Genomic DNA, 25,029 nt, shown 5'->3' with positions numbered 1-25,029 from the left:
TAGCCACAAACTTAAGGACAAGTGAGTGTTGTTTTACTAGAGGAGTCCTTTAAGCCCAGCACAGACTTGAATTCAGGTTTCGGTAGAGATTTTAATTTATGTTATTTTAGATGGTTACGAAATTATTTTTTTTTAACACCACTGTGGGCTGATTCTGTTTCTTCCACATCATTTACCATCTTGAAATGCCTCTGCATCCCTAATAGTACACACAGGAGCTTGAGGACTTGTGTTTTATTACACTTATGCAAAATTTGTAAAGAGTTGCAGGTTATAGGAAGGCAATAATTTTTTCGGTTTTTTTATACAGAGTAAAATATTTGTATAAAGAAAAACCAAGATGAGAATGTGAAGGAATAATTGTTTCCCTATCTCTTAGTTCCAGAAGCAAACCGGAAAACGAGCAGCTGAAAGAAACAGATGCATGTGCTTTCATATTACCTGAAAACTGAGCATATAGCACAAACTCTTACAGTAGGACACAATGTCCTACTTCTGTGTGCTGCTCCTGCATTCAATTAAAGCTTTGTCATTGTTCATTTCAGTGGTCCCAGATCTTGACAGATAGAGCAGATATTGGCAAACTACAGCTTATTAGTTCCTTATGGATCCTGCAAGTCATCCTTGCATTCTGGTGGTTTTGCAACTCCATTTAATTTTCTCCTTGAAGTTATCAGTGACATTAGAAATGGAGGTTGGCAGATACTCCATGTGGGTGGTTCTTAGTGCACTTGTTTTGTTCAGCCACTGCTCATAATTCTGCTTATTTAAGAGCTCTATGCTGCTCTCATCCATTACAGTACCTCAGTGCCTTATTTTCCATCTTTCCTGTCTGTATGGCTTACCAACTTTCCATTCCTTTTATCAGGCCATGCAGATTGTCAGCCTGCTGCCACCAATGTTGTGGCCACTGTTTCTCTGGCAGGAGAGACCTGTGGTGGCATGAATGACCTCATGCAGATGTCAGCTGAATCCTTAAGAAGGAACTACTGATGTTAAACATTATGACACTTCCCTGTTCTTTGTCAGTGTGGGGTGTTTCTGCTGCTTTACCAGCTTAAGGACTGACAGGACAGAAGAAAAGAGGATTTAACAGAAAAGTGTTCTCTTCAAGTATAAACATGTTAATATAATGAAGCCATCAGAAAAGCTGCATGAAAGTAATCAAATTAAAAACTTGTATTTAGGCATATAATGTGAAATATGAAACTATCTTTCAGTACATAAAAGTATATGGACCTTTTTCAAAGGTGCGTTCTAATGAATTGACTTCATAAAATAATTTTAAGATCTAAGGTAAATATACTTTAATATACTTTCAAGAAGTAAGGCACATTCTCAGAATAAATGTCTACGCTCAGAAAATGACCCCAGAACCAAGAGATAGCAGCACTTGCTCTAAGAACCTCGAGCTGAGGGCTGGTATCCTGCTGCTGGGAATGGGTTCTGCCTGAGCCCCTCAGCGAGGGATCCCCTCTGTTGGCACAGGACACTCAGGTCTGCTGAGTCACTTGTTGGTGCAGCAGTAAACACAGGCAAAGAGTAGGATGGGTACAAGTGACAGTAATAACATTTCACAAAGGAAAGAGATCTCTGTATCTTGATGATTCTTTCAGGAAAAAGAGTTTGACTGTAAACCACACTTCTAATTCAGAACCACTTTTTAACTTAACTTTGTAAAAATATGCTAAATAGTATAATTGCCTGGAAATTTAATGCTTTGTTGCTGGACAGTGCAGGTAGGGGACAGGAGAGATGAAAAACTACAATGTTTAAAGAGAAAGACACTAAATTCTTTTGCTTCACAGAATAAACAGACATAGCCAAGTATAAAATATTTCCTGTTTCATGCATTGTGAGCTGTACACACACATACAAATGGGCATGTTTAAGAACAGTAAGCACAAGGAAACTGAAGCTGAGAAGTCTTTTCTTTTTTAATTTCTGAGACACACGTACATGTCTCTTGCCAATAAAATTGCAACTAGTGTATAACGTAGTCTGAAATTTGCAACTCAGGTTATCAATACTGACAGTGAATAGGGGATTTGAAAGGTTTAAGTCCTCGTTTTAAGTGGATCAGCACTGTCAGGGTCCCACTGTAACGCAGCACCTCTTTTTACTTAGATAATTTAAGTCACGTCTTTTAGTAGGTTTGTATTAGTAGTTATGAGGAAGACTTTTGAAAAGAAGATGAGTCAGTTCTTTTCTGTTTTAATTGCTCACCCTTTGAAGTTCAAGTAGGAGAATCAATTTCTTGTGAATATTGGGATTCTGAATAAATTATTGGAACAAGAGGGTGTGCTTTTGTTTTCCTGTCTATTTCTGGGCATTCACATCCTGGTCTCAGTCTTCTTCCTTCCTACTTGGGAGCCTTTACTGTTTTGTCCAGCATTCAACACAACTGGCGAAGTTTGTTTAGTAAAAAATCCCACTATAAAAATAGGAAAATAACAAAACAAAAAGAGTTTCTGTTCAATGCCAGAATTTATTTCAGAATCTCGTCTTTCATTCTCTTACATTCTGGAAATAATCCTATTCAATTTTAATAATAACTTACTCCCTTCCAGACTGGGGCTAATAATCACACAGCCTAGTCATCAAGGAGCTGGGATATTCTATTACACAGATAATCTCCCTCCAACAACCTTTTAGCAATCCTGCTTACATTGTGAATCACTCCAGTATCAGTTCCTCAGAGCTTCCCTGAACAGCAGTGTGGGTTTGATGTCTCAGACAGCACCGTGTCACTCTATTTTTGTGAGATGACCTTGGAAATCTTTCAGACGATCTGTCTAATCTGCAGTTTTCATTTCTGTGTGTGCAGTTGTATGGTGTGTTAATTTCTGGGGACTGATTTTCTGCTTTGCTGCTCGTATTGCTGTTCCTTTCTGTTTCATGCAGTGATGTACTTTCGCTAAATGAAGCCCTTTTTTTTCAGCCTTTCTCACTTGTTGCTCCTTCCCAGGAGGATTAGACGTAGACATAGAAAGTCATGAGGCCTAAACTGTCCATTCTAGTTCCAGTGGTGATCTTGCACCGTTATCTTAGTGTGACCACCAAGGGGCACTGGTCATGTAAATCGATACAAATACTCTTAACTCTCATACGCTTACAATACAAGTAGCCTTTACACTGATTGATCTCAAAGGAGAGAGCAAGGACTGACTCAGTATTTTGGAAATTCTTGTGAAAAATCCAGTGGACAAGTTAAAATGATAAGTAATTTTGTACCATGTGGAGGACTTGCACTCTCTGCTTAACTCAGCTGTTACAAAATTTCTGCCTACTGTATTGTAATCAAAGGAAAACTTACTTTAAGGAAAGAGACTTCCAGCTCTAACTGGTTACTGTAAAAGGCTTAGTGGTAGATTGATCCTAGGGAGAGATTTCCACACCTGAATGTGGGAGCTCAGTGGGACAGATAATCTGGAGTGATTAAACTGTTTAGAACAGGTGAAAGGTTGGCAGACAGGTGTATATTTATCCTGCCAGTAAAAAGTGCTGCAAGCTATCACTGTTCTATAGCTATTTCATAAACAAATTCTTTAGGATATAGTGTGTATTGCACAACAGTATATCCAAGAGAAATCTTTCGTTTACGGTCTTACAGTAATGTGCACTTCTTAAAACTCAGAAAAGCCCAGCAATTGCATTCTTATAGAAGAGAATAATTTAACAATCTTTTTAAAAATTAAGAATAATAAAAAAGGCAGGCAGGGAGGCAGAACACACACTTATTTAAGAAACGTACATGGAAATTCATTAATAAATGCTCCTGGCTTGGCTGCCTTGCTCTAAGAGGCAACCAGAATTGGAGGGGAGAAAAAAAAAACCAACTAAAATCTAAAATAAACAAAAGAAAAAGTAAATACAGAGCTCAAGTTCTAGATTTAAGTGTGGGGGGTTGGTTGGGTTTTGTACTGTTTCTGTTTGCCGTGGTTTAAACCCCAGTGGCGTTATGGTCTCCTTCACAACTGTGTTTCTGCTTTTTGCTCATTGAATTAGTGAGGAACAAACCCGCTGCTTTGTAGCTTCTTGTTTAACTGGGGTAGTCACAGCTTCCCAAACATCAGCGGTGTAAGAAGCGTTCAGTTCGTTTTTAAAATAAACATTTCAATTTTTTTCTTTTAAAAATTTTTTCAGGCATATGGCTCTGGTTGTGACATTGTTATTCTGGCAAATGACTTTGAATGTGTGCAAATTATTCCCGGTGCTAAACATGGAAACATCCAGGTCAGTTGTGTGGAGTGCTCCCAACGACAAGGCAGGGTAAGGATTTTAATAAATCTGTATAGAATTTTTAAATTTTCAATACTCTGAAATAATTAAATGGCAACATAGTACTTAATGGAATGAAAGAGTTAATTTCACAACAAAGATCATGGTTTACTCATCTGGGACTTTCTGAGTAACACCTCTTGTGTTAGTCTTATGTTACTCTAAGAATCCTTTGGGGGAGGGAAGAGTGTAAAGGAAGCAGGAGACATCTTTGTAACAATGGTTTTTATTCCTTTCCGGGACCTGCAATAAGAGGTGTCACAAACTGTGGACAGATGCATTAGTTACAGCACAATATCAGAACTGGAATGTTCCAGCTTCAGAGATGGGCCCTACAAGATCACCACAAACCCCTGGGTGGTTCTGCATTCAGGACTCTGAACTCACAGTCTGTTCTTTACTTTGGAATTGGCTGTGTTGTCACAACCTTCTCTCCCTCTCCCCCTCCCCCTACGGAAGAAACGAGATTTCGTAATAAATGTCATGAAACTTGTGGATCATTTCTATATTGGGGAAACCAGATCCTGAATGAGAAGGACTTAAACAGTTTTTCTTTTAAAAATCTTTTAAGAAGAAGAGGAATTTTAAAGATAGTCAAAAGTACTTATAAGCATATGAGTATTAGGAACAGACCCAGATAAATACCTAATAAAGACTGTTTTGTGTTTAGAGGTTTCTGTGAAACAAGTGGCTGAAAGAAACTAAGGGATTCAATAGCATATGTACTTCAGACTTTCTATTTGCCATTTATCTCTTCTCAAAATGTATTTGAATGTTAAATATAAAATTGCATTTCTTTCTGCTTCTTGTAACTATTATTCAGTGATTTAGTGATACAAAATGGAATCTAGAGACACAGACACTAATAATTAATGCATTAGTTAGCTGTGAAGTACACAGAACATGAGCAGAAGCAGTGAAGGCATCAACTTTCCCTTATGCATTAAGAGTAGTTGCCCTAGAAGGATATACTACATCTGACTGACAGTGTTTGTGCCATTGAATGAGATGTCTGCCCTGCTTAGAGTTAAAATCTGAAAGGTGGGCTTCTTCAGGAGTTTGTTTTTCTCAAATGACCTAAGAAAATATTCCCATAACACAGTTAATTACATTTGTATTGATTTCACTCTTCAACAACACTGGCACATAGAAGAGGTATGGGAGATTCTTTAGCTGGTTTGGAATACTGAGGAGCACTTACTCCACTGACCTCCTAACCTTACATTTTGAGTCTTCAACTTTTTTTTTCTTTTCCCAGATTGCAGCATCATATGGAAACGCTGTTTGCATTTTTGAACCGCTTGGTATAAATTCTCATAAAAGAAATTGTGTAAGTATGTGTTTCATAACTGTAATTCCGTTTAGGCTCTTAGAAGAGACAGAAGTCTGTCTGCCAGTTATTTTTATTATATTATGTCAGCACACAGCAGACTGATGGATAAACCATTTCCACCATTCATAATAAAACTGGATGGGTACACTCTTCCACTGCATGAATTGAAGTGTGGACTGCCCTTTTCCTAAGTTCCCAACATCTTGTTCTTGAATCTCATACTAGATTGACATGGTGACGAGTTGGTATTTGTCCTTTGAAGAGGTTGTCAGAGATGCAGTACAGAAACACGACACAGACTTTAGTGCACCCAGACTTGTTTTAACAACAGCACAGCCATGGCCGAGGACTCGAGCATTAAGGATGTTCTCAAGCAGGTTTCACAATCTTTGTGGCATCTATACTTCCATCCCTTATGTTCCTGTAAATCTATGATTACAGTAGTACAAAATAATCTACAGATATATTTGTATGTGGGACAGGGCCAGATCTGGTTTGCAGGGCACCCTGGGATGCATTTACATTTTACAAAACAATCTAAAAGCATATTAAAACTAGATTTAGCAATCTACCACTGAATACTTTTGCAACAGGCCTCATAGCAATTTCATATAGAAGGAAATAGCAATACCTTTATATTTGGTTGTTGATGTGAGAATTAATCCTTTACTGTTTTTATACTACAGCAACTGAAGTGTCAGTGGCTAAAAACTGGGCAATTCTTCCTCAGTTCTATGACTTACAACCTGGCCTGGGATCCTCAAGGTAATGCATCATTTGTGAAGTATTTGTTCAACATTTGTAGTTAGAATGAACACAAAATATTTTTATTGTAATAAAGTGAGAGCTTGAATATAGAAAATTTAAATTACCTCTTCTCAGGCAGTGTTGCATAAAATGTGAGGCTACGGTTAACATTTGTTAAGATGCTGTGCCACGTGTTTGAGTCTCTTATGTAAGATCTTAGTTTGGGAATCCCAGTGTTAACTGACTTAATTATCACTAATAATCATTTAAATAGAACTTCAGCACAATTAAGGTCAGCAATGTACCTAGACATGGATCTTTATAAGATGACCCTGTCATATTCAAAATGGACTAAAGTTTAGCTTTCAACCTGTTCTGAATAATTCACAACAAAGTATGACAAGAGGCTTAACCTTTCAGCATGCCTTCATCATCTTGGTTCCATAGCTCTGTTATCACTCCCTTCCAGGTAACAGGTTACTGACAGCAACAGACTTCCTGCAGCTGTGGGCCCCTCCGTCCGATGACATTCTAGAGGAAGATGAAGATGAGGATGCCAACAATCAGATCAAGGATGATAAAGTTCTCCCGGTTCTAAATGACTGGAAATGTGTCTGGCAGTGCAAGTGAGATAGTTTTTGTTTTAAGAGAAATTGCAATGCTACCTCACCTGTATTTTAAAATATGCTTTTAAATACCATAAAATTCAAACAATGTAAGTTATTCCAAATAAAAAATCCTCACTCCTGTTGGATCTAACCTAGGCTTGCTGTACTTAAACCAATTTTTAATTTTTTTTCATTGAAGTGTGAAAATACTATTTTGTTTCATTGTAGCAAATATTTTTATGCTTCTGCTATTCATAAAGTATGGCTAAAGCAACAACTATAAAATACTTAATCTAATTCTTACTTAATTTTATATTTAATTTAAATAATGAACGCTAACACTGAATCAACTGAATACCGGTGCAATAATATTTTAGAATAAATAGCCCTTACTTAACTTGCTCTTGTATTCTGTAGGACTGCAACATCAGTGCATTTGATGTCATGGTCTCCTGATGGTGAATATTTCGCGACAGCCGGGAAGGTAAGGACAAAAAAAATACTTGAGTTTTTGCAGTATTTTTCATTTGTTTAACAAAAGTGATATGTTTAGTCCTAGACCATACACTCTATTGTAGTCTTAGCAAAGGTAAATTATGATCTTGTGTAATGCTGTATTTTTTTGTAATTCCATGAATTTCAGCAACAAGAAACTGGATTTAGCGACGTACTCTTACTGGATACTTGAATGACAGTGATGCAGACTTGTATGTTTTTATGTGTATATATATATTTGATTTTTTTTTAGATGAAATATACTTAGATGAAGTTTCAGAAGAATATAAACAATTTTTTCTACTTCTGTTCAAAGTAATGAGATCATTATGATAGAACACGTACACATTTAAACTGGTATAATATGCACATGTCTGGATAAGTTAGAGAAGGTTTTTATTTAGTGAATTCTGGCTTCAATTACCAGGTCTATTTCAGACTGCAATACTTTTTGTCTAATCACTATTCAAGCTAAATTTTCAATTAATAATTCTCTTTAATGTCACCCTCTCATTTGAACGATTCCCTTTGGTTTACAAATCCCAGTAAGTAAGCATTTTTTGCTTGCACTTACTGTGAGTTAAATGTGAGATGAATTTTAGTTCTGGGCCAAGTTGTCATGAACAATACCAGAACAGCAGTTTCCTTATTACTTGGGATTTTCTTTTAGTTACATTTTTAATTACAGCTACCTAACCCCCTGGTTTTTTGTTGCTTCACCTAGGATGACTGCCTCTTAAAGGTTTGGTATCCTATGACTGGTTGGAAGTCATCTCTTCTGCCCCAGGAGAATGAAGAAAAGAAGAAGTGCTCAGAGGATGTGCAGTTTTCCTTTGTTTATTTGGCGCATCCCCGAGCAGTGACAGGATTTTCCTGGCGGAACATCAGCAAGTACATGCCCAGGTTCGAAAGCTGCCTTTATAAAAAAGCAAGCAAGCCTTTGATCAAGTGGGTTTTTTAACACTCTGCTTAATGTTTTGCCATCAAGAACGTGAGATTTCTCTTCTTATACTTTCAAGAAACGAAGGGTACCAACATCTTCCCATAAACTTCTCTATCACCGAATTTAATAACGATGGTCAGGTTAACCTTCAGTTAGGGGAGAAGCAGAAATTTAGATAAAACAATAGCTACTAAATACTTGTACACTCCCCTAATTTCTGCTGTGTCTATACTGAGCTAGCCAGGCAGTAATTTTGCTGTGTCTGCCATCAGGGGGTTGGTCTGTAACGTGTTACTCACGTCATGCCTCGATGGCATCTGCCGGCTGTGGGCAGAGACGCTGTTACCCGAAGATACTCTCCTGGGGGAGCAGATCTGTGAAACCACCACTTCCAGCATCGGCAGCACCATCTCACAGTCTGGAAAGCAAAAGGACACAATACAGCATGCCCTAGAGGTACAAGTAAATACTTAATTTGTCCAATTTTTTATTTCACGATTCTTAAAACTTTAAGGATATAAAGCTCTAAGAATGTATATTATGTAGGCCCTATATGCATTACAGAATAGTCTGAATTATTTCATAATTTTGAAGTCTGTTACTAAACACTGAAAAAGTCAGAGACTGTGACTCTGCATCCAAGCATCGTGTTCTTAAAACTCAATTTACTTTTTCTATAGTTAACTGACAGTGATGGGAAGAGAAAATGTTTAATGTGGAATAGTAATGATGGTTTCATTCTGATTGGGTCTGAAAGTCTGCAACTATAAAGACAATGAAAGGAGTAAATAAATGCTTTTAATTTTTAGTTACTTCGTTTGATAATTTTGTTTCAGTGCCAGTCCTATAGTCTTAGGAAGTCTGTTAACTTTACAATAAGAGAAAACCAATCTGTAGAAGTGGCTGCTCCTGGTCGACCTCAACAGGCAGCTTTTTCCCCTGAGAAGGTGCATACCAAAGATCATCTGCAGCCACAAATACCTACGTGAGAATGCTTCAGCTAAGGCTGTGTGGGATGTGTGAGGGTGCCTGAGATAAAAGAGCAAGAAACATCTGCTCTGCCATTTAGTTGTGTGATTGGTTAGTCTCCTAATCACTGGCTGCGTAGCTGATCCTAAAACTTGTACACAGAAGAAGCATATAAATTCTTGAGTGTTTTTAATAAAGTCATCCTGCTAGATGACAAAGTGGTGGTCCGTTACCCTCAGTCTCTATGCTATCAGTATAAAACCAAGAAAAGATAAGAAAGCAGAAGAACACCCCATCACTCATTTGTAGACTATTACAATCAGACCAGGTTTTTACTTCTTAAATATCATGGCCATCAACGAGTAGGGAGCTTGGGACCAATTACACTTTGGGCTGTTAAATCATTTGTGCTCTCTACATGCTCTTGGAAATTTTCAGTCATACAAAAATAATTCATTATAAAATTATACCACAGAAGCTGCTGCTTTTAGATTGTTCTAATCTTGTTCATGAATGTTGTGAAAAATGCTGTGTATTTTTGTGGTGGTGTTGAGTAGATATTAAAGGAACTTTCAGAAGACTGTTAGAAGAACTTTGCTTTTGGGCAGATCTGCTGTACATAAGCGTACTACTCTGTGTTGAAATCTATTTAAAATAATCCTTTTGAAATTAGCCTTCATTTCTTTGGTAGAAAGAAGCTTTAGGCTTTGTATAAGCATGACTTTTTACCTTACAGTGGTTTTAGCATTTACTAATTTATTTTTTGTAACTACAACAGACAATTCATCATTTGAAAAATATGAGAAAAGGACAAAGGAGATCTTCAGTTCTTGTTACCCACACAGATGTCCTGCCAGATCAGCAGGGTACTCATGAGGTTCAGCGTCACATTTCCCATCAAGCAAATGCACTTGGTCACTTCCACATAGCAGCAAGCATCAACCCTAATACAGGTGAAATACAACCATTTATTAGACTGCAATCATGTATTTTCACAGCATGAAAAGAGTAAAGGTGGCTGAGATGCACATTCTTTGCTTTGCCTAATCAAATAGAGGGAACTTGTAGGAAGTCTGTTAGTTGACATGGAGTTTTTAAGACAAATGAAGCTGAATTTATTCTGAATGCCTTCAGCACCTTTATGAGCAAATTAAATTCATCTTTGCAGATCAGAAGTCAAAAGAAGCATAAATTTCCAGTCTGCTTGGTGTTTGATTCTTGGGTTTGGGGGGCCATGGTGTGTGATGAATAGAGTAATTGTATCCTACAGAATATGTAGTGATTGAAAAAAAAGCTGGACCACTGGTTTTTTTTGTAGGAAACCAGCTGCATTTTATAGAACAATACAGAACATTTTTAAAGAAAAATACTAAAGAGCAGTGACATACTTAATGTAAAGTCTGTACATGAAAGTCAACACTGCAATATATGGCACTGAGCAATTAGAACCATTGAGTATCATTTACCATTCACAGAAGAATAAATTTTCATGTAAATTCATTGACCTTAAAATATCTTTGCTGTTTTTATTACAATTGGATGTAAAAACTTGATCTGCATCTTACCTTTTCTAATCTTGCAGGCACAAATTATGTTATACCTAAAATAAGTGAAAGGTGCGTGTACACACATGTATGAATAAAAAGATGAGTGGTTAATATATAGCTTAATGTATAGCTGTATATATTTTTATATAGTTCAATATATAGCTTTTTTATTTGTTTAAAAATGCCCACAGATATTCCATCGGTGTTGGCTGGAACAGCTTTTAATACAGATGAAGGAAGTGGAGGCTTCGTTGTCCACTGGCTGAATAATAAAGAATTTCATTTTACGTCCTCTATTGAAGTATTCATGCAGCATCTAAGAAAAATTTCTGAACAACAACTAGAACAAGATTTTGATGTTGAAGCTGAAGAGGAAGAAGAAATGGAAGAAAAAGAGAAAGGCTTACATATGAAGTTAGATCATGGTTAGTAATCTGGGTAGTTCTGATCGGACAGTGCTACTAGCAGCTTGTGTTTTGAAAGGAAACTGATAGGGAGATCTTTGCAATGGATAAAATGGCACATTGCTTTTCTGTTGCAGATTTGTCTATAGACAGAGAATCAGAGACAGGGACCGGTACAGGCTCTTCAGAACATGAATATGGAGAGAGAGAGGGAAGCCCCAAAGCATCTCTGCTAGCAGGCCCACGCCTGCCTCTTCCGACAGTTTTGTTAGACCGGAAAATTGACTTGCTCCTAACTGAATGGAACAGGAATCCAGATATGCTTTTTACTATCCACCCTGTCGATGGTACCTTTCTGGTGTGGCATGTGAAGTATTTAGATGAATACACTCCAGGCATCTTTCGACAAGTTCAGGTATGGTTTACTTGAAATGGTTTTATTATTTTTGGTATTAACAAACATTGTGTCCTCTGCTGTAGAGCTGAACATCGGTAGGAATTTCATTTTAAGTACTTCCTGTAAAACACCTAGCATTTATTCAGGCTGAAGCTGAGTTCATGTATTCTAAATTTTTTTTTTTTTTTTTCTTTTTAGGTTTCATTTTCTTCTAGGATTCCTGTCGCATTTCCATCTGGAGATGCTAGTTCCCTTAGCAAAAATATTATGATGTATGCCTGCCCTGTCTTTGTAAAAGACAACAGCAGTGCCGCACAGCAGAAGACGATGGACTTTCCAGATAAAACTCTAGCAAATAGAGGACCAAGCTTTACCCAGGACAGTGAAAATGTGAATATAATTTCTCCTGTGGTAATGATGATTTCCAAACATATAGATGGCTCTCTCAATCAGTGGGCAGTTACTTTTGCTGATAAATCAGCTTTCACTACTGTGCTAACTGTATCCCATAAGTTTAGGTACTGTGGACACCGCTTTCACCTCAATGATCTGGCCTGCCATTCTGTTTTACCACTGCTGCTGACATCTTCCCATCACAATGCCCTGTTAACTCCTGAGTCAGACACTTCCTGGGACTCCGACAGGATAAACAGGATGATGGATCCTATGAAGCAAAAGAAAGGTTCTGCTAAGCAGCAACTTAAAAATGCAGCAACCCGTACATTCCATGACCCAAATGCAATCTATAGTGAGCTGATTCTGTGGCGAGTAGACCCCATAGGACCTTTATCCTACACTGGAGGAGTGTCTGAGTTGGCTCGAATTAACTCTCTTCACACCTCTGCTTTCTCTAATGTAGCCTGGCTTCCAACACTAATTCCCAGCTATTGCCTTGGTGAGTATACCTGGCATGTTTCCATACAGACTTAACACTGTGAGTTGTAGAACTAACTTGTTAAAATAAATTACTGTTTTATATGGAGTATATTTACATTAACTTTTCAAAGATTTCCTTACATTATGCAAATCAAGCATTTTTACTTCATTTGTGGCTAAGCTCCTGCAAAACACTTGCTGTGGTCTGAGTGTGTCTGCAGTCCCTGTGGATGAGCTGACACCCAAGAACTCCTTTGTGTGAGCAAGCACTCCTTGCTCCCACAAGGTGATGCCTTTCCCCAGCGCTTCAGGCAGCTTCCTTGAGTGCTCTCTGCATTGATGTGGTGTTGCAAATGCAGGTGTGCTGATGGCTTAGGGGTGCTAGCCACATGCAGCTGCAGGGCCAGTGGGTTGAACGGAACTAGCATTTGGACCACTTGAGCATCAGAATTATTGGGGAAGATTTCCAGCAAAAATTGGCATTAACAGATTCCTTTGACATGCTGGCTAAAAACTGCTTAGAAGATCAAGAAACAATACTGAAATTCTTCAGACCACCAGAGGCTTACAAAAGCCCAGTTGGAACTCAGGATGTTTGTAAATACATAGACTACATTAAGTTTACGGAACTACAGGCAACACTTTTTCAGAGGTCAGACAGTACAAGATCTGATGTGTGATGTCCTTGGCCAGTTCTTCAGTTTTTGTTTTTAATTTTAGAGCTTCCCATTGCAGTTAAGAAAACTACTTCTACAATACTTACTCAATCCAGCCACACAGATACTTATTTTTTAATTATCACAAAGATGCTGTTATAGTAGCTGTCATCTTTGTGTACAGTACTGAATGCCATCTGTGCTGTGGGCGTAACATGAAATTTTATACAAATACCAGGTTATAAATACTTAGTATCTTTGATTTAAAGTAAAACAAATCCATTTTCTCTGCTTACATAGTCACATTCTGGGCTGTCTGTATCCCAACAAAGTGTTCTAAACACAAATAATGAGCTGCATTCTTGTAGTTTAGAGGAAAATGTATATCAGAATAGAAAAATCTCCTGTCAAGCCTGCTGTATATACTGTTGAGAAGGAAAAAAAGACACTCTTACAATTTTTCGTATTTTATTCAGTACAGATCTATTTCTCCCTCCACTTTTATATCTGCACTTTTAACTTCAGGGCAGAAGGGAATATTCTTAGAGGTTAATTTTATGCAACGAGCCTAGAGACAGTAAACAAGGAAGAAAGCTATGGCTGAACAGTTTCCTCTTAGACTCCTGCTCTGAATTGTCTCTGACAACCTCAGAAATCTGGAGTTGGCTCTTCCAAGCAGTGCCCCAGAGGTGAGAGTGAATCAAACATCACCAGAGTATGGAATAGCTGCGTTCCCTTAGGTGTACTGCAGACTGGGGTTGGCATGTGTGAATCGTGTTGGAATTCAGCATAGATTATTGAACTTTTTTGAGGAGTTTTGGTTACATTCACGAACCAAATTCAGAAAGGGAATTATTTCAGAGTTCAAATGATGGTGTATTAAGGCACACATTTGCTTAGTTTTTTTGCTTCAATGCTTTATGAAAATTGTGTTTGAAGCATGTTCTTATACTGAGGATTGTAACAGACTACCTGAGGCCATTGAATGCCATTTTTTTCTCCATGATTTTTTTGTGTCTTCTGTTAGGTACCTATTGCAACTCTGCTAGTGCTTGCTTTGTTGCATCAGATGGCAAAAACCTGAGGCTCTATCAAGCTGTTGTAGATGCACGAAAACTTCTGGATGAATTATCTGACCCTGAATCATCTGTAAGTTTTATGTAGCAATGGTTTGGTTTGAAACTATTAAAATAAAACTAACATAACTCACCTTTTCCCCCTTCCAGTGGTTTGTCTTCCTTTAGTTCTGTGTGATTTTTGTGCAATTCCATGTATAGGATCTTATGCATTAGATCTTGCATAATTGTACGTTTTGCAGCTGTCTGTAAGCATTAGCAGAAAAAATGCAGCTATTATTACTAAAAGTGTCAGCACTGAACCAAAATTTCCAATACAAGTTTCCCTAACCTGCGGCAGGTGGGAAAAGGAAAAATAGCATTTCTTACTTAGTTTGTCCTCTCAGAAGAGGGGAGTCAAGAGTAAGAGGAAAGGTGAAAGCAGAAGAGCAAGACTGAGGTGTATCCACCTAAGTTACATCTATGTATGAGGAAGGGCAGAGATGGTGGGATATGAGGGAATCAGCTAAGGGACATATTAGCTTTTTTTTCCAATGACCAATTTTTTCATTCTTTTTATCTTTCATTTCTCTGGCATTAAGAAAAGTAAAGCCTGACTTTGTACTGTTATTGTATAAAGAAACACATCTTCCCTTTTTTCCCATTCTTCTGTTATTTTATAAACCATCCTGCAAGACAGGGCCTGTCAGTGTTCAGATCAGTCTGAGGAATCTGTTCTAGGAGCAATGACTGTGAACATTCCAGCAAAAATCAATAAAGCTTTCAGCTTGTATGTCAGCTGTACTGATTTTTTTTCCTACATGTTGTGACAAAACCTGAAGCTTGAAAAAGAAGTGAAACAGTATATTGTTTCTCATTGCACAGATACATTATGTGGTGTTATGCAAGGATAAATCTTTAAATTAGCAATATTTAGATTCCATAAAAACTGGTGTATCATCCCCACGAAGAGCTGCCGACTCACAGCAGTGCACATGGTTTGATAAACACATTATTCAGGAGTGCCAAAGTGACAACTGCAAGAACTCTGTTGCGGTTTGTGCCAACAAGAAAAATTGAAGCATCAGTTTATCATAAGCAACTGCAATTTTCTTCTGTCCAAAGGAAAAATACATTAATTCTACTCATTTTTCTCTGTTTCAGAAACTCATTGGGGAGGTGTTTAATATTGTGAGCCAACAATCTACTGCTCGACCAGGATGCATCATTGAGCTCGATGCAATAACTAACAAAGTAAATAAATGGTTAACTCTTTAAGGGTATCACATAAAGAAAGGTGTTTAATAACTTTGTTAATTAGCCTAATCTGTTGAAAAGAGGTAAAAGAGGTGACATTTCTCTATGGTGACAATGACTGCCTTGAATCTTTGTGAATATTGAGATACCTTGAGCATTTCACTAAGCCAGCTTTCTGTTAGCTGCTAAGAGCTCAAAGCTCATTTTTAGAGTATATCTATGTTTTCTAAGCATAACTCATGATGAAAACAAAACTTTACTAAAGAATGGCTTCCAAGGTATCATAATTTAAAGGGAAATAAATTACAATCCCTTCAAACCCAACCAAACAAAAATAACATTAAAAGCCCAAACCTAACAAGTAGATCTAACTAGTAAGAATGATAGCCAAAATGTAAGAATGATAGCCAGGTACAACTTGAAGGTTTTTGTGCCTGTATTGAAAAAAAAAATTGTATCTATTAATTAACACAGCTATACGTTTCAATCAATGAGCAGGTAGGATAATTAAACCTTGTTCTTACTCAATTATTTTTTTCATACATGTTCCAGTGCTGTTTTCTGTTAGCAGCCTGTGAAAACAGCAAGTTTTACCACTCTGAATTAGAAAACTGTGGGGGTTTGACATGTATAAATGAGTATTTCTCTATTGTCAATAAATTTCTGTGTCTTTTAAGTATCAATAGCATAGAATCCTCAAATTTAAGTTCAGATTTACAAAACATTTTCCTAGAATTTTTATAAATGAGTACAGGGAATAGTGTCTTACCTTGCTTCTCTGGGAAAAAGGTGTTTTACAGCATGATAGCTTTGCCATCACTGTTATTTGGGGGACGTCTTTTTCCTTACCAGCAGGGAAGGATTTCACCATGAGCAGCCTTCTCTGTAGCAAGGTAGAGTTACCACAAAGAAATACATTGCTGTCAGAAAAGACAGATGTTAAGATATCTGAGAGAAGGAAAATCTGTGATTTGTTCCCTTTTTTAGATTTCCCAAGCAATTAACTGCAGATATGTCTTCCCACTGAAGAGAGATAAAAGTCTGACAGTTTTTGCCACTGTCATTTATTCAACACCAAAGAAATAAAAATGAATCAGATACTAATTCATCTGCCAATAACTGCAGCAAAAGTGTTATTACAGAATTTGTCTATCCTGGTAGGCCTCGGTGAAATTATTGCAATATACAAATGATGAGTTCTAGAACAGGCTGTTCTTAATATGAAAGAAAAATATTGGGGTTTTCTGATGATAGTATTAAACTTAATAAAAGAAAGTGTTCTTCATTGGTAGCTAGATTGCACAGAGGAAATAATTGCATTAGTACCAAATTTTGCTATACTGTTCTGGAAGCATAACGACTGCTCAATGTTTCAGTGTGGCTCAAACACACAGTTGCTTCATGTCTTCCAAGAAGACTTCATTTTGGGATACAAACCACATAAGGAAGATGTGGAAGGGAAGGAAACTGAGATATTTTTCCAGCCATCACAAGGTATAGCATAAACTGTAACTAATATGAATTAAGTAGGTACCAAAAAATGTTCTTAAGGAATACTAAAATCTATCTGGCATATGGTAATTTACTTTCAAATGAGAATCTGTGGAATTCAGTGAAATGGCTGTTGTGTATTGCTCATATGAATTGTTGCTAAATGGTGTTAAACAAAGACATTCTGGTTGCTTAGAGTGAAACAACTCAAATAACAAAGTGCATTTTTCGAAGTGCTTACGTTATATATCAAAATGTGAACAGAACAGAAGCACGTTTTCTGCATCAACAGGTAGTTCCAGGTGATGATGTCACTACGTCTGGCTTTCAGGTTAATGCAATGGAAAGTCACTGGGGAATTCAGTAGTAGACTTGAAACTTCAACAGAAAAAGGAAGAAAGCAGGCAGTTAGAAGAACCTTTATAATCTGGCAAAGTAGTTCAAACTGAATGGGAAGGCAAATATCTAATAAATTAGATTTGCCATTAATACTCAGATTTTCTGTAAGTCAGTATCTATTTTGTAGTGCTGTTGTCATGAGCAAACAAAATGTGAATTAAAGCATGCTACTAATGGTACTGTTTCAATATTTTGGTTTATAATCTTAACAATTTATTTTAAAGATGAAAATGGGGGTTTTATTGTCGATAGTTTTTAGAGAATCTTTTGTTATGGAAAAATTATTTAGGTTGAATATAAATTTCATTACCCTATGTGAATATATATGTTTATATGTATAATATATTTAAATTACAGGGTATCGTCCACCACCTTTCTCAGAGAAGTTCTTCCTGGTAGTAATTGAAAAAGATGGTAGTGGCTGTTCTGTTCTTCAAATGTGGCATCTTCATCTCAAATCTGTGCAAGCCTGTTTAGGTGAGTGAGTGATTGTAACTTTCTTAGAGAGACACATTTCTATCATATTACTTAAGATAAAACAAATTTTGGTGGTTTATTACAGAACAAATTGTGTCACCTTTGTCAAGCAGAAGCCTAAAAATCAAGAATCTTCAGAATAATACATGAATGCAATAGAAGCAGTAAAATTCTTACAAACATTGGTTGCATTCTATACCAATAACAATATAAAAATGTGTTGATAGAGTGAGTAATGTACTTAAGCAGTGGCTTCTTTATTTCAAACTATCAGTATTTCAGAATATTGTGGATGTCTTAAATGGTCACAGCATGCAATAAAACTGACACAGCCTGCACACATCATATAATTATTTTCTGTGCAACTTGAGCTCTTGTAAAAACAAATAAATTTGATTATCAGATATTCATGCCTTGCCCTTATAAACAATATTTTAACGTTGTTGTCAAATTTTTTTACATAGCAAAACCAACTGAAGCATCTTTAGTAGACAATAAACTCAGTGTACCTGAGCAGAAGACTGTGGATTCTTCTCCAGATGTATCACCTGGCATAAGTCCCATTCCACGATCTTCATCGATTGCTAACCTTCAGACTGCTAGTAAACTCATTCTGAGCTCCAGACTTGTGTATAGCCAACCCCTGGATCTTCCTGTTGGTGTAGAAGTAGTAAGAGCAACTCCTTCAGCAGGTAACTTTAACATTTTTTTCTATACAGTTGGTCCACTGATTTATTTCCTAGTTTATAGGATTGTATCTCCCCAGCCTGTAAGATTCTGATTTACTGATACAGGAAACACAGGACTGAAAAAGTGCTTTCAAATCATCATGCCCATGTCCTATTACTCTTCCATAAATATATGGAGTCCCCACAGGAAAGCTGTTCCTGAAACTTACTCCTCTAATAGTTGGAAATGTGACTTTTAGTCTTATTTATTAATGAACAGTTTACACTCACTTGCTCATTTGTCAGCATTCCTGTGTTTGGTATAGTGGGATTTTTTACCTGATGCACTTACACCTTCTTCTGATTGTCTTTCTGTCTCTCCTGTTATTTTTTTCCCTTTCCCTCTTAGATTTCCTTTTGGTAGGCTATATAAACCTAATCTTAACTTCCTTAATCTCATCTGGTTAGGGCTTTGAATTCCTGTCATTGTACTAACAGCCCTTCTCTGAATTAGTTCAGTCCAGTTTATCTTCTTTGACTAGTGACCAGAAGTGCAGATGATAGATAATGTTCAAGCTGCAAGACTGTTACCAGCCCTAATATTATTTGCCCTTATCCAACTCCAAATCAAAAAAATAACACCAGGTTGTAAAGTTCTCTAGCAGTAGGTAGGCAGTGTTATGTCTGCCTTAATCATATAGGCATTCTACTGCCTATTACTAAAAGTAAATGTGTTTGTTCTGACTTCAGGTCACTTGAGTTCCTCATCAATCTACCCGGTCTGCCTCGCACCGTATTTGATAGTAACATCCTGTTCGGACAACAGAGTGCGCTTCTGGAGATGCACTGTAGAGACAGACCTGAGCAGCAAAACTGAAGAGAAGGAAATGTACCACTGGAGAAAATGGCCTCTAATGAACGATGAAGGGGAAGACAACAGCAGTACAGTGAGCATAGTAGGAAGGCCAGTTGCTGTTAGCTGTTCTTACACAGGACGTCTTGCAGTAGCATACAAGCAACCCATACAGCATAATGGGTTTGTTTCCAAAGAATTTTCCATGCATGTTTGCATACTTGAGTGTGAGTCTACTGGAGGATCAGAGTGGGTTTTGGAACAGACAATTCATCTGGATGATTTAGTTAAGGTTGGAAGTGTACTTGACTCAAGGGTCAGTGTGGATAGTAATTTATTTGTTTACAGTAAGTCAGACGGTTTTTTGAATAAAGACAAGTACCTGGTGCCCAGTATCAAGCATTTGGTGCATTTGGACTGGGTTTCAAAAGAAGATGGCTCACATATACTGACAGTTGGAGTGGGTGCCAACATCTTCATGTACGGAAGGCTTTCGGGGATTGTAACAGATCAATCCAGCAGCAAGGAGGGAGTAGCTGTCATCACCTTGCCTCTAGGAGGGAGCATAAAACAAGGTGTGAAGTCAAAGTGGGTGTTGCTCAGGTCCATTGATTTGGTATCGTCTGTGGATGGCACTCCTTCCCTGCCTGTCTCTCTGTCCTGGGTGAGAGATGGAATACTGGTGGTGGGAATGGACTGTGAAATGCACGTTTATGCCCAGTGGAAACACGCCGTCAAGTTTGGTAATGGAGAAAGTGATGTTTTTACTTCTGAAGACTCAACAACACAAGATCCATTTAAAACAAGCGCAGTAGCGAAGAAGACCAGCGTAATTGATGGGGCAGGTATTGTGGATGATGTTTTTGGCACTCCAACTGTAATTCAGGATGGGGGCCTCTTTGAAGCTGCTCATGTTCTTTCACCTACTCTACCCCAGTATCATCCAACCCAGTTATTAGAACTGATGGACCTGGGTAAAGTTCGCCGAGCCAAAGCGATTCTGTCACATTTAGTTAAATGCATTGCAGGAGAAGTTGCAATAGTCAAAGACACAGAAGCTGGAGAAGGGACTGGTCCTAAGCGCCACCTTTCTCGCACCATCAGTGTGAGTGGCAGTACTGCCAAGGATACCATCACTGCAGGGAAAGATGGTACCCGAGACTACACGGAGATAGACTCAATTCCCCCACTGCCCCTCTATGCACTGCTTGCTGCAGATCAGGATGCCACCTATGTTTCTGACGAAGCTTCTAAAATACCTCAGGGCTCTGAAGACCATGCAAAGAGGAAAACAGAGGATCAGTACTCGGATCTGTTCCAGATTCAACCTGTTACAACCGAAGACTTTATAGATTTTGAGCCTGAAAAGAGGGAGAGTAAATCCAAAGTTATTAATCTGTCACAGTATGGGCCAACTTACTTTGGCCGAGAACACGCCAGTGTCCTTTCAAGCCACCTGATGCACTCAAGTCTGCCAGGCCTCACTCGACTGGAGCAGATGTTCCTTGTAGCTTTGGCAGACACTGTGGCCACGACAAGCACTGAGCTGGATGAGAACAGAGATAAGAATTACTCGGGTTAGTAACTAGCTTATTCTTGAATTGACATTCTTGTTCTTCTCAGCAAAGGTAAACTTAGTCCTTGGGTATTTTGGGATAACAAAGCTGAAAGCCAGCATCAGTTATTCAGGTTAGATACAATAAAAAAGAAAAACAAATATAAGTATCTGTGGGGTATGCCCAGCCACTGCCCTGGAGGGATGTCTGCTGAGATTGCATAATCGCCCAGCAGGACTCTCTGGAAAGGCAACCACTTCTTTAGTCACGGCGAGAAAAGTCAGACCCAGAATCCTCTAGGAGACCCTATGCAGATCCCTTGTAACCCATTGGCCTTTACCCCCTGTATCCCTATAAAAGCTAGCCCTCTGCCCCTGCAAGACGGAGATGCTCACCCGTAGCTCCCCTTCGCCGGAGTATCTACTTGTAATTCATATGTAATAAATAACTTGTAGTTCAGGTTCTCAGCAAGCTTAGAAACATCCATTCCTCACACACTGTATATGATAACTTGTACATAGATCTACTGTGGTCAGCTGCCTGTTCAGAAGTGTACTTTATATTGCACAGGAAGAGATACCTTGGATGAATGTGGCCTGCGGTACTTGCTGGCCATGCGCTTGCACACCTGCCTGCTGACATCGCTGCCTCCCCTGTACCGTGTCCAGCTGCTTCACCAAGGTAACCCTCAGGGCAAGGATGGCTTCACTCACAGCGTCTGCTTACCTTCGATTTATAACGTCATGTTTCTATTAGCTGCACGTTGATTGTCTATTCCATTAAGGCCATTATCTTGCAAAGGCTTGGTGTATAGGCTTCCCTACATGCACTGTAAATAGCAAAAAAAGTATAGCTCAGAAGATTCTGACCTATCCAGTTTGAGGCATGAATAAATTCCCCAACCAGATAAAACACAGATTGTAATTCATTGTTTCTGCTGGGAGAATTAAGACATTTCCTTACATAAGCATGGATTTATCTTATCTTGAAGAATATTTTACTATTCACAGCAGGTTTTCTTTTTTTGCTCAATCTGAGTAAATGCTGTTGTGAAATACTGAAAATAAAAGAAGCTACCATCTAAAGAGTAGAGAGAAAGGTTTCTGACCCAGAATGGGTCTGTTTCTGTGATAACAGAATATTTTACCTTCATTTTTTCAACATATAATTCTTGTGCATTTATGGATGGGGTACTGGAAAATGATGAAAGTACTGAGGAGAGGACCTCCGTAACAAGCAAAAAGATATTTCAGCTGTTCCTTCAACAGCCCTACTTCCTGTTGAGGGAATCGGTCTCTCTCAGATGTACCCAGCTCTTGGGCTGGAGATCCCACTTGGCATCCCTGACATATTGCATTTGCTTATTAACAACTCTTAGTCTCCTGGATTATGTTGGTTTATGTTATTGTTTAGGCCTGTCAACTTGCCATTTTGCATGGGCCTTCCATTCTGAGGCTGAGGAGGAGTTGATCAATATGATTCCTGCTATCCAGAAGGGAGACCCACAGTGGTCTGAACTGAGAGCTATGGGTATTGGTTGGTGGGTCAGGAATATCAACACTCTCCGAAGGTGCATCGAGAAGGTACATTTTACCAGTTACAGATTCTAGCTCCGTGCTCTTAGGTGTGCCTACTGTACTAAATTTCCAAGTCATTTAATGTAAGAATACATTTTTAAAACTTAAAGCTTAATCAAAGAATCCAGGAGCAGTACAATTATCCTAGTACTCCAAATCAAATACAATTACATCAGAGTCCTATATAAAACCCAAACAGTGTTCATTCAAGAAATACTGTTGTTAGCTTAAGTATTTTTAAATAATGAATTGCCAGAGGAATTTCACCTAATAGTATGAGTTACTGTAGCAATTTTAAAGAAAATATTTTTATTTGCACACTCCTAATGTCCCACGGTGCTTGAGAGGGGTTGCTATTTGCAATAGTGCTGTTTTTCTGACTCTTAAAAGCATTTACAGTGTAGAGCTCTGTTACACAGGAATAAAACATCTTCTCAGAATTACTTTGCTGCCTTGTAGGGGTGATACAGTCTACCTGGCCATCCTCTGTGACAAGGAACACAGGTTATTTAGCTAAAAGCAGCTTTTATATTTTCATTGATAATAGTAGGCTTTGTTCACTACAGGTTGCAAAAGCTTCGTTCCAGAGGAACAATGATGCCTTAGATGCTGCACTTTTTTACCTTGCTATGAAGAAAAAGGCAGTGGTGTGGGGTCTGTTCAGGTGAGTTCTGCTAACTTTGATTAAATCTTAACTGAACCAGGAATGCAAAGCAGAATTCATTCAAGAGTAGAGTTTAATTTCAAGTAATGTTGTTCAAGTGACTGTATGCTAAGGTTCCATAATAAATAGCTCTATACATTGCATTTCTTTATGCAGGTCCCAGCATGATGAAAAGATGACTGCCTTTTTCAGCCACAACTTCAATGAAGACCGATGGCGTAAAGCTGCTTTAAAAAATGCTTTTGCTTTGTTGGGAAAACAACGTTTTGAGCAGTCAGCTGCATTTTTCTTGCTAGCAGGTTCACTAAAAGATGCTATAGAGGTATCCGCTTTTGAGAAATTCAGTTTCAGATTCTCATTTGACCTGTGTTACTGCATCCTCACAGGCTGTTCTCTGATGAAGTTTCCACAAATTGTGGCAGCACAAATGGGATGGTATGTCCACACAGGACCCCCTTGTGCCCTGCAGACATACCATTTACCTCCACACTACTGTGAAAAGCAGCTTGGAAGCTGATTTGAAGGCCAGAATAATTGTTCAGATACACCATTCCTCAGTGGAAGCTCTCTTGGGAGTACTAGCTGTGACCCTTCTGGCCTCCAGCTATCCTGTATGACCTACTGATACAACATTAAGTAAAAAAAGAAGTCAAGAGTTCTCTTCTAAAGCAGCCCTGGGATCCCTTTTTAGTGGAGGCTACGATGCTGCTTGCCACAAGGGAGGTGGGGGCTGTGAGCAGGATCGTAAGCTAAGCAGTGTCTCTCAGGAGAGGATGGGAGTTAGGGAACCTTTAGTAGTCCTGCCTATTTATGTACAGTATGTTTGTCTTCACTTGAAAATGTATTTTCCCTCAGAGATGTAATTCTGCACATGATGATATGAAAGATATCTTACCAGTGATGTAATAACATTAAAGTGGAGGGTGCAATTATTCTACTAGATAAAATAAAATAGACATCTTTATCTTCTGCCATATTAATTTTTTAATGCTATTTACTGCTATGCATATTAAAATCCCTAAAATAGAGAAAAGTACACCTCTTTCCAAACAGAAGAAAATGTTACTCACATACCACATTTTTGACCCGAAAATTAATTTATAGTTCAAAGAACAGATATGATGAGAAAAAAAATTATATGTTCTGTAAACATATATTGCTATTCACTTTATTTTATAGAACTCCCTTTCCCTCATAAAACAACCTTTTCCCTCTGCTTATCATAGGTGTGCCTTGAGAAGATGGAAGACATCCAGTTGGCTATGGTCATTGCTCGTCTGTATGAGTCAGAGTTTGAAACCTCTGTCACGTACACCTCCATTCTCTATGAAAAGATCTTGGGTTGCCAGAAGGATGGAACTGGATTCAGCTGTACTAAGTTGCATTCTGATCCATTTCTGAGAAGCATTGCATACTGGATAATGAAAGATTACACACGAGCACTGGATACGTTATTGGAACAAACACCTAAAGAGGATGATGAAAACCCAGGTAAGGGAAAAAATATTAATCTGATGGGGCAAACTTACTAAGAAAAAGAAGAGTGGGAGCAATGCTTTAAAACAATATAAATATCTGTTTCCAATTTTTTCCAAGGGTTGTCTCCAACCCTCTAAGACCAAACTTAGTTCCTGCTCTCAGCTAAGCTCAGGAGAGCTGTCTTTGTTTGGCACTCCTTACAATACTTCTCTAGTAATGAGTGCTGGTTGGTCTTTTTTCCAGTGCACTTAAATTCTCATTCTTGCTTCTAGGAATTAGCATTGTAGCAGGATTTCC

At 38.1% G+C, this 25,029-nt stretch overlaps 1 protein-coding gene and 2 long non-coding RNA genes across 6 annotated transcripts in view; 1 reads left to right on the top strand and 2 right to left on the bottom strand.

The window, feature by feature from the left end:
- Positions 1 to 25,029, top strand: part of DMXL2 (Dmx like 2) — a 47,548-nt gene that overhangs the window by 4,075 nt on the left and 18,444 nt on the right. For all 4 annotated transcript variants that reach the window (XM_048318324.1, XM_048318325.1, XM_048318323.1 and 1 more), the window contains exons 2-23: positions 4,147 to 4,272; positions 5,540 to 5,611; positions 6,301 to 6,379; positions 6,831 to 6,987; positions 7,387 to 7,453; positions 8,189 to 8,367; positions 8,680 to 8,863; positions 10,155 to 10,329; positions 11,115 to 11,348; positions 11,465 to 11,742; positions 11,923 to 12,619; positions 14,284 to 14,405; positions 15,476 to 15,565; positions 16,945 to 17,062; positions 17,816 to 17,935; positions 18,400 to 18,627; positions 19,354 to 21,033; positions 21,583 to 21,693; positions 22,426 to 22,595; positions 23,156 to 23,253; positions 23,410 to 23,575; positions 24,480 to 24,744. In XM_048318324.1, the coding sequence (XP_048174281.1) occupies positions 4,147 to 4,272; positions 5,540 to 5,611; positions 6,301 to 6,379; positions 6,831 to 6,987; positions 7,387 to 7,453; positions 8,189 to 8,367; positions 8,680 to 8,863; positions 10,155 to 10,329; positions 11,115 to 11,348; positions 11,465 to 11,742; positions 11,923 to 12,619; positions 14,284 to 14,405; positions 15,476 to 15,565; positions 16,945 to 17,062; positions 17,816 to 17,935; positions 18,400 to 18,627; positions 19,354 to 21,033; positions 21,583 to 21,693; positions 22,426 to 22,595; positions 23,156 to 23,253; positions 23,410 to 23,575; positions 24,480 to 24,744 (5,416 nt within the window). The remainder of the gene's footprint in view (positions 1 to 4,146; positions 4,273 to 5,539; positions 5,612 to 6,300; positions 6,380 to 6,830; positions 6,988 to 7,386; positions 7,454 to 8,188; positions 8,368 to 8,679; positions 8,864 to 10,154; positions 10,330 to 11,114; positions 11,349 to 11,464; positions 11,743 to 11,922; positions 12,620 to 14,283; positions 14,406 to 15,475; positions 15,566 to 16,944; positions 17,063 to 17,815; positions 17,936 to 18,399; positions 18,628 to 19,353; positions 21,034 to 21,582; positions 21,694 to 22,425; positions 22,596 to 23,155; positions 23,254 to 23,409; positions 23,576 to 24,479; positions 24,745 to 25,029) is intronic.
- On the bottom strand, positions 767 to 6,852 carry LOC125332928. The gene is made up of 2 exons (XR_007206671.1): positions 6,775 to 6,852; positions 767 to 4,725 (listed from the first exon to the last, which is right to left on the bottom strand). It is a non-coding gene; the product is annotated as an uncharacterized LOC125332928 (long non-coding RNA).
- Positions 14,472 to 17,425, bottom strand: LOC125332926. The gene is made up of 3 exons (XR_007206669.1): positions 17,301 to 17,425; positions 16,338 to 16,488; positions 14,472 to 14,578 (listed from the first exon to the last, which is right to left on the bottom strand). It is a non-coding gene; the product is annotated as an uncharacterized LOC125332926 (long non-coding RNA).

Source organism: Corvus hawaiiensis, chromosome 13, assembly GCF_020740725.1.
Source record: "Corvus hawaiiensis isolate bCorHaw1 chromosome 13, bCorHaw1.pri.cur, whole genome shotgun sequence".
NCBI classification, from domain to species: Eukaryota; Metazoa; Chordata; class Aves; order Passeriformes; family Corvidae; genus Corvus; species Corvus hawaiiensis.
This window is presented reverse-complemented; position numbering and strand designations above follow the sequence as displayed.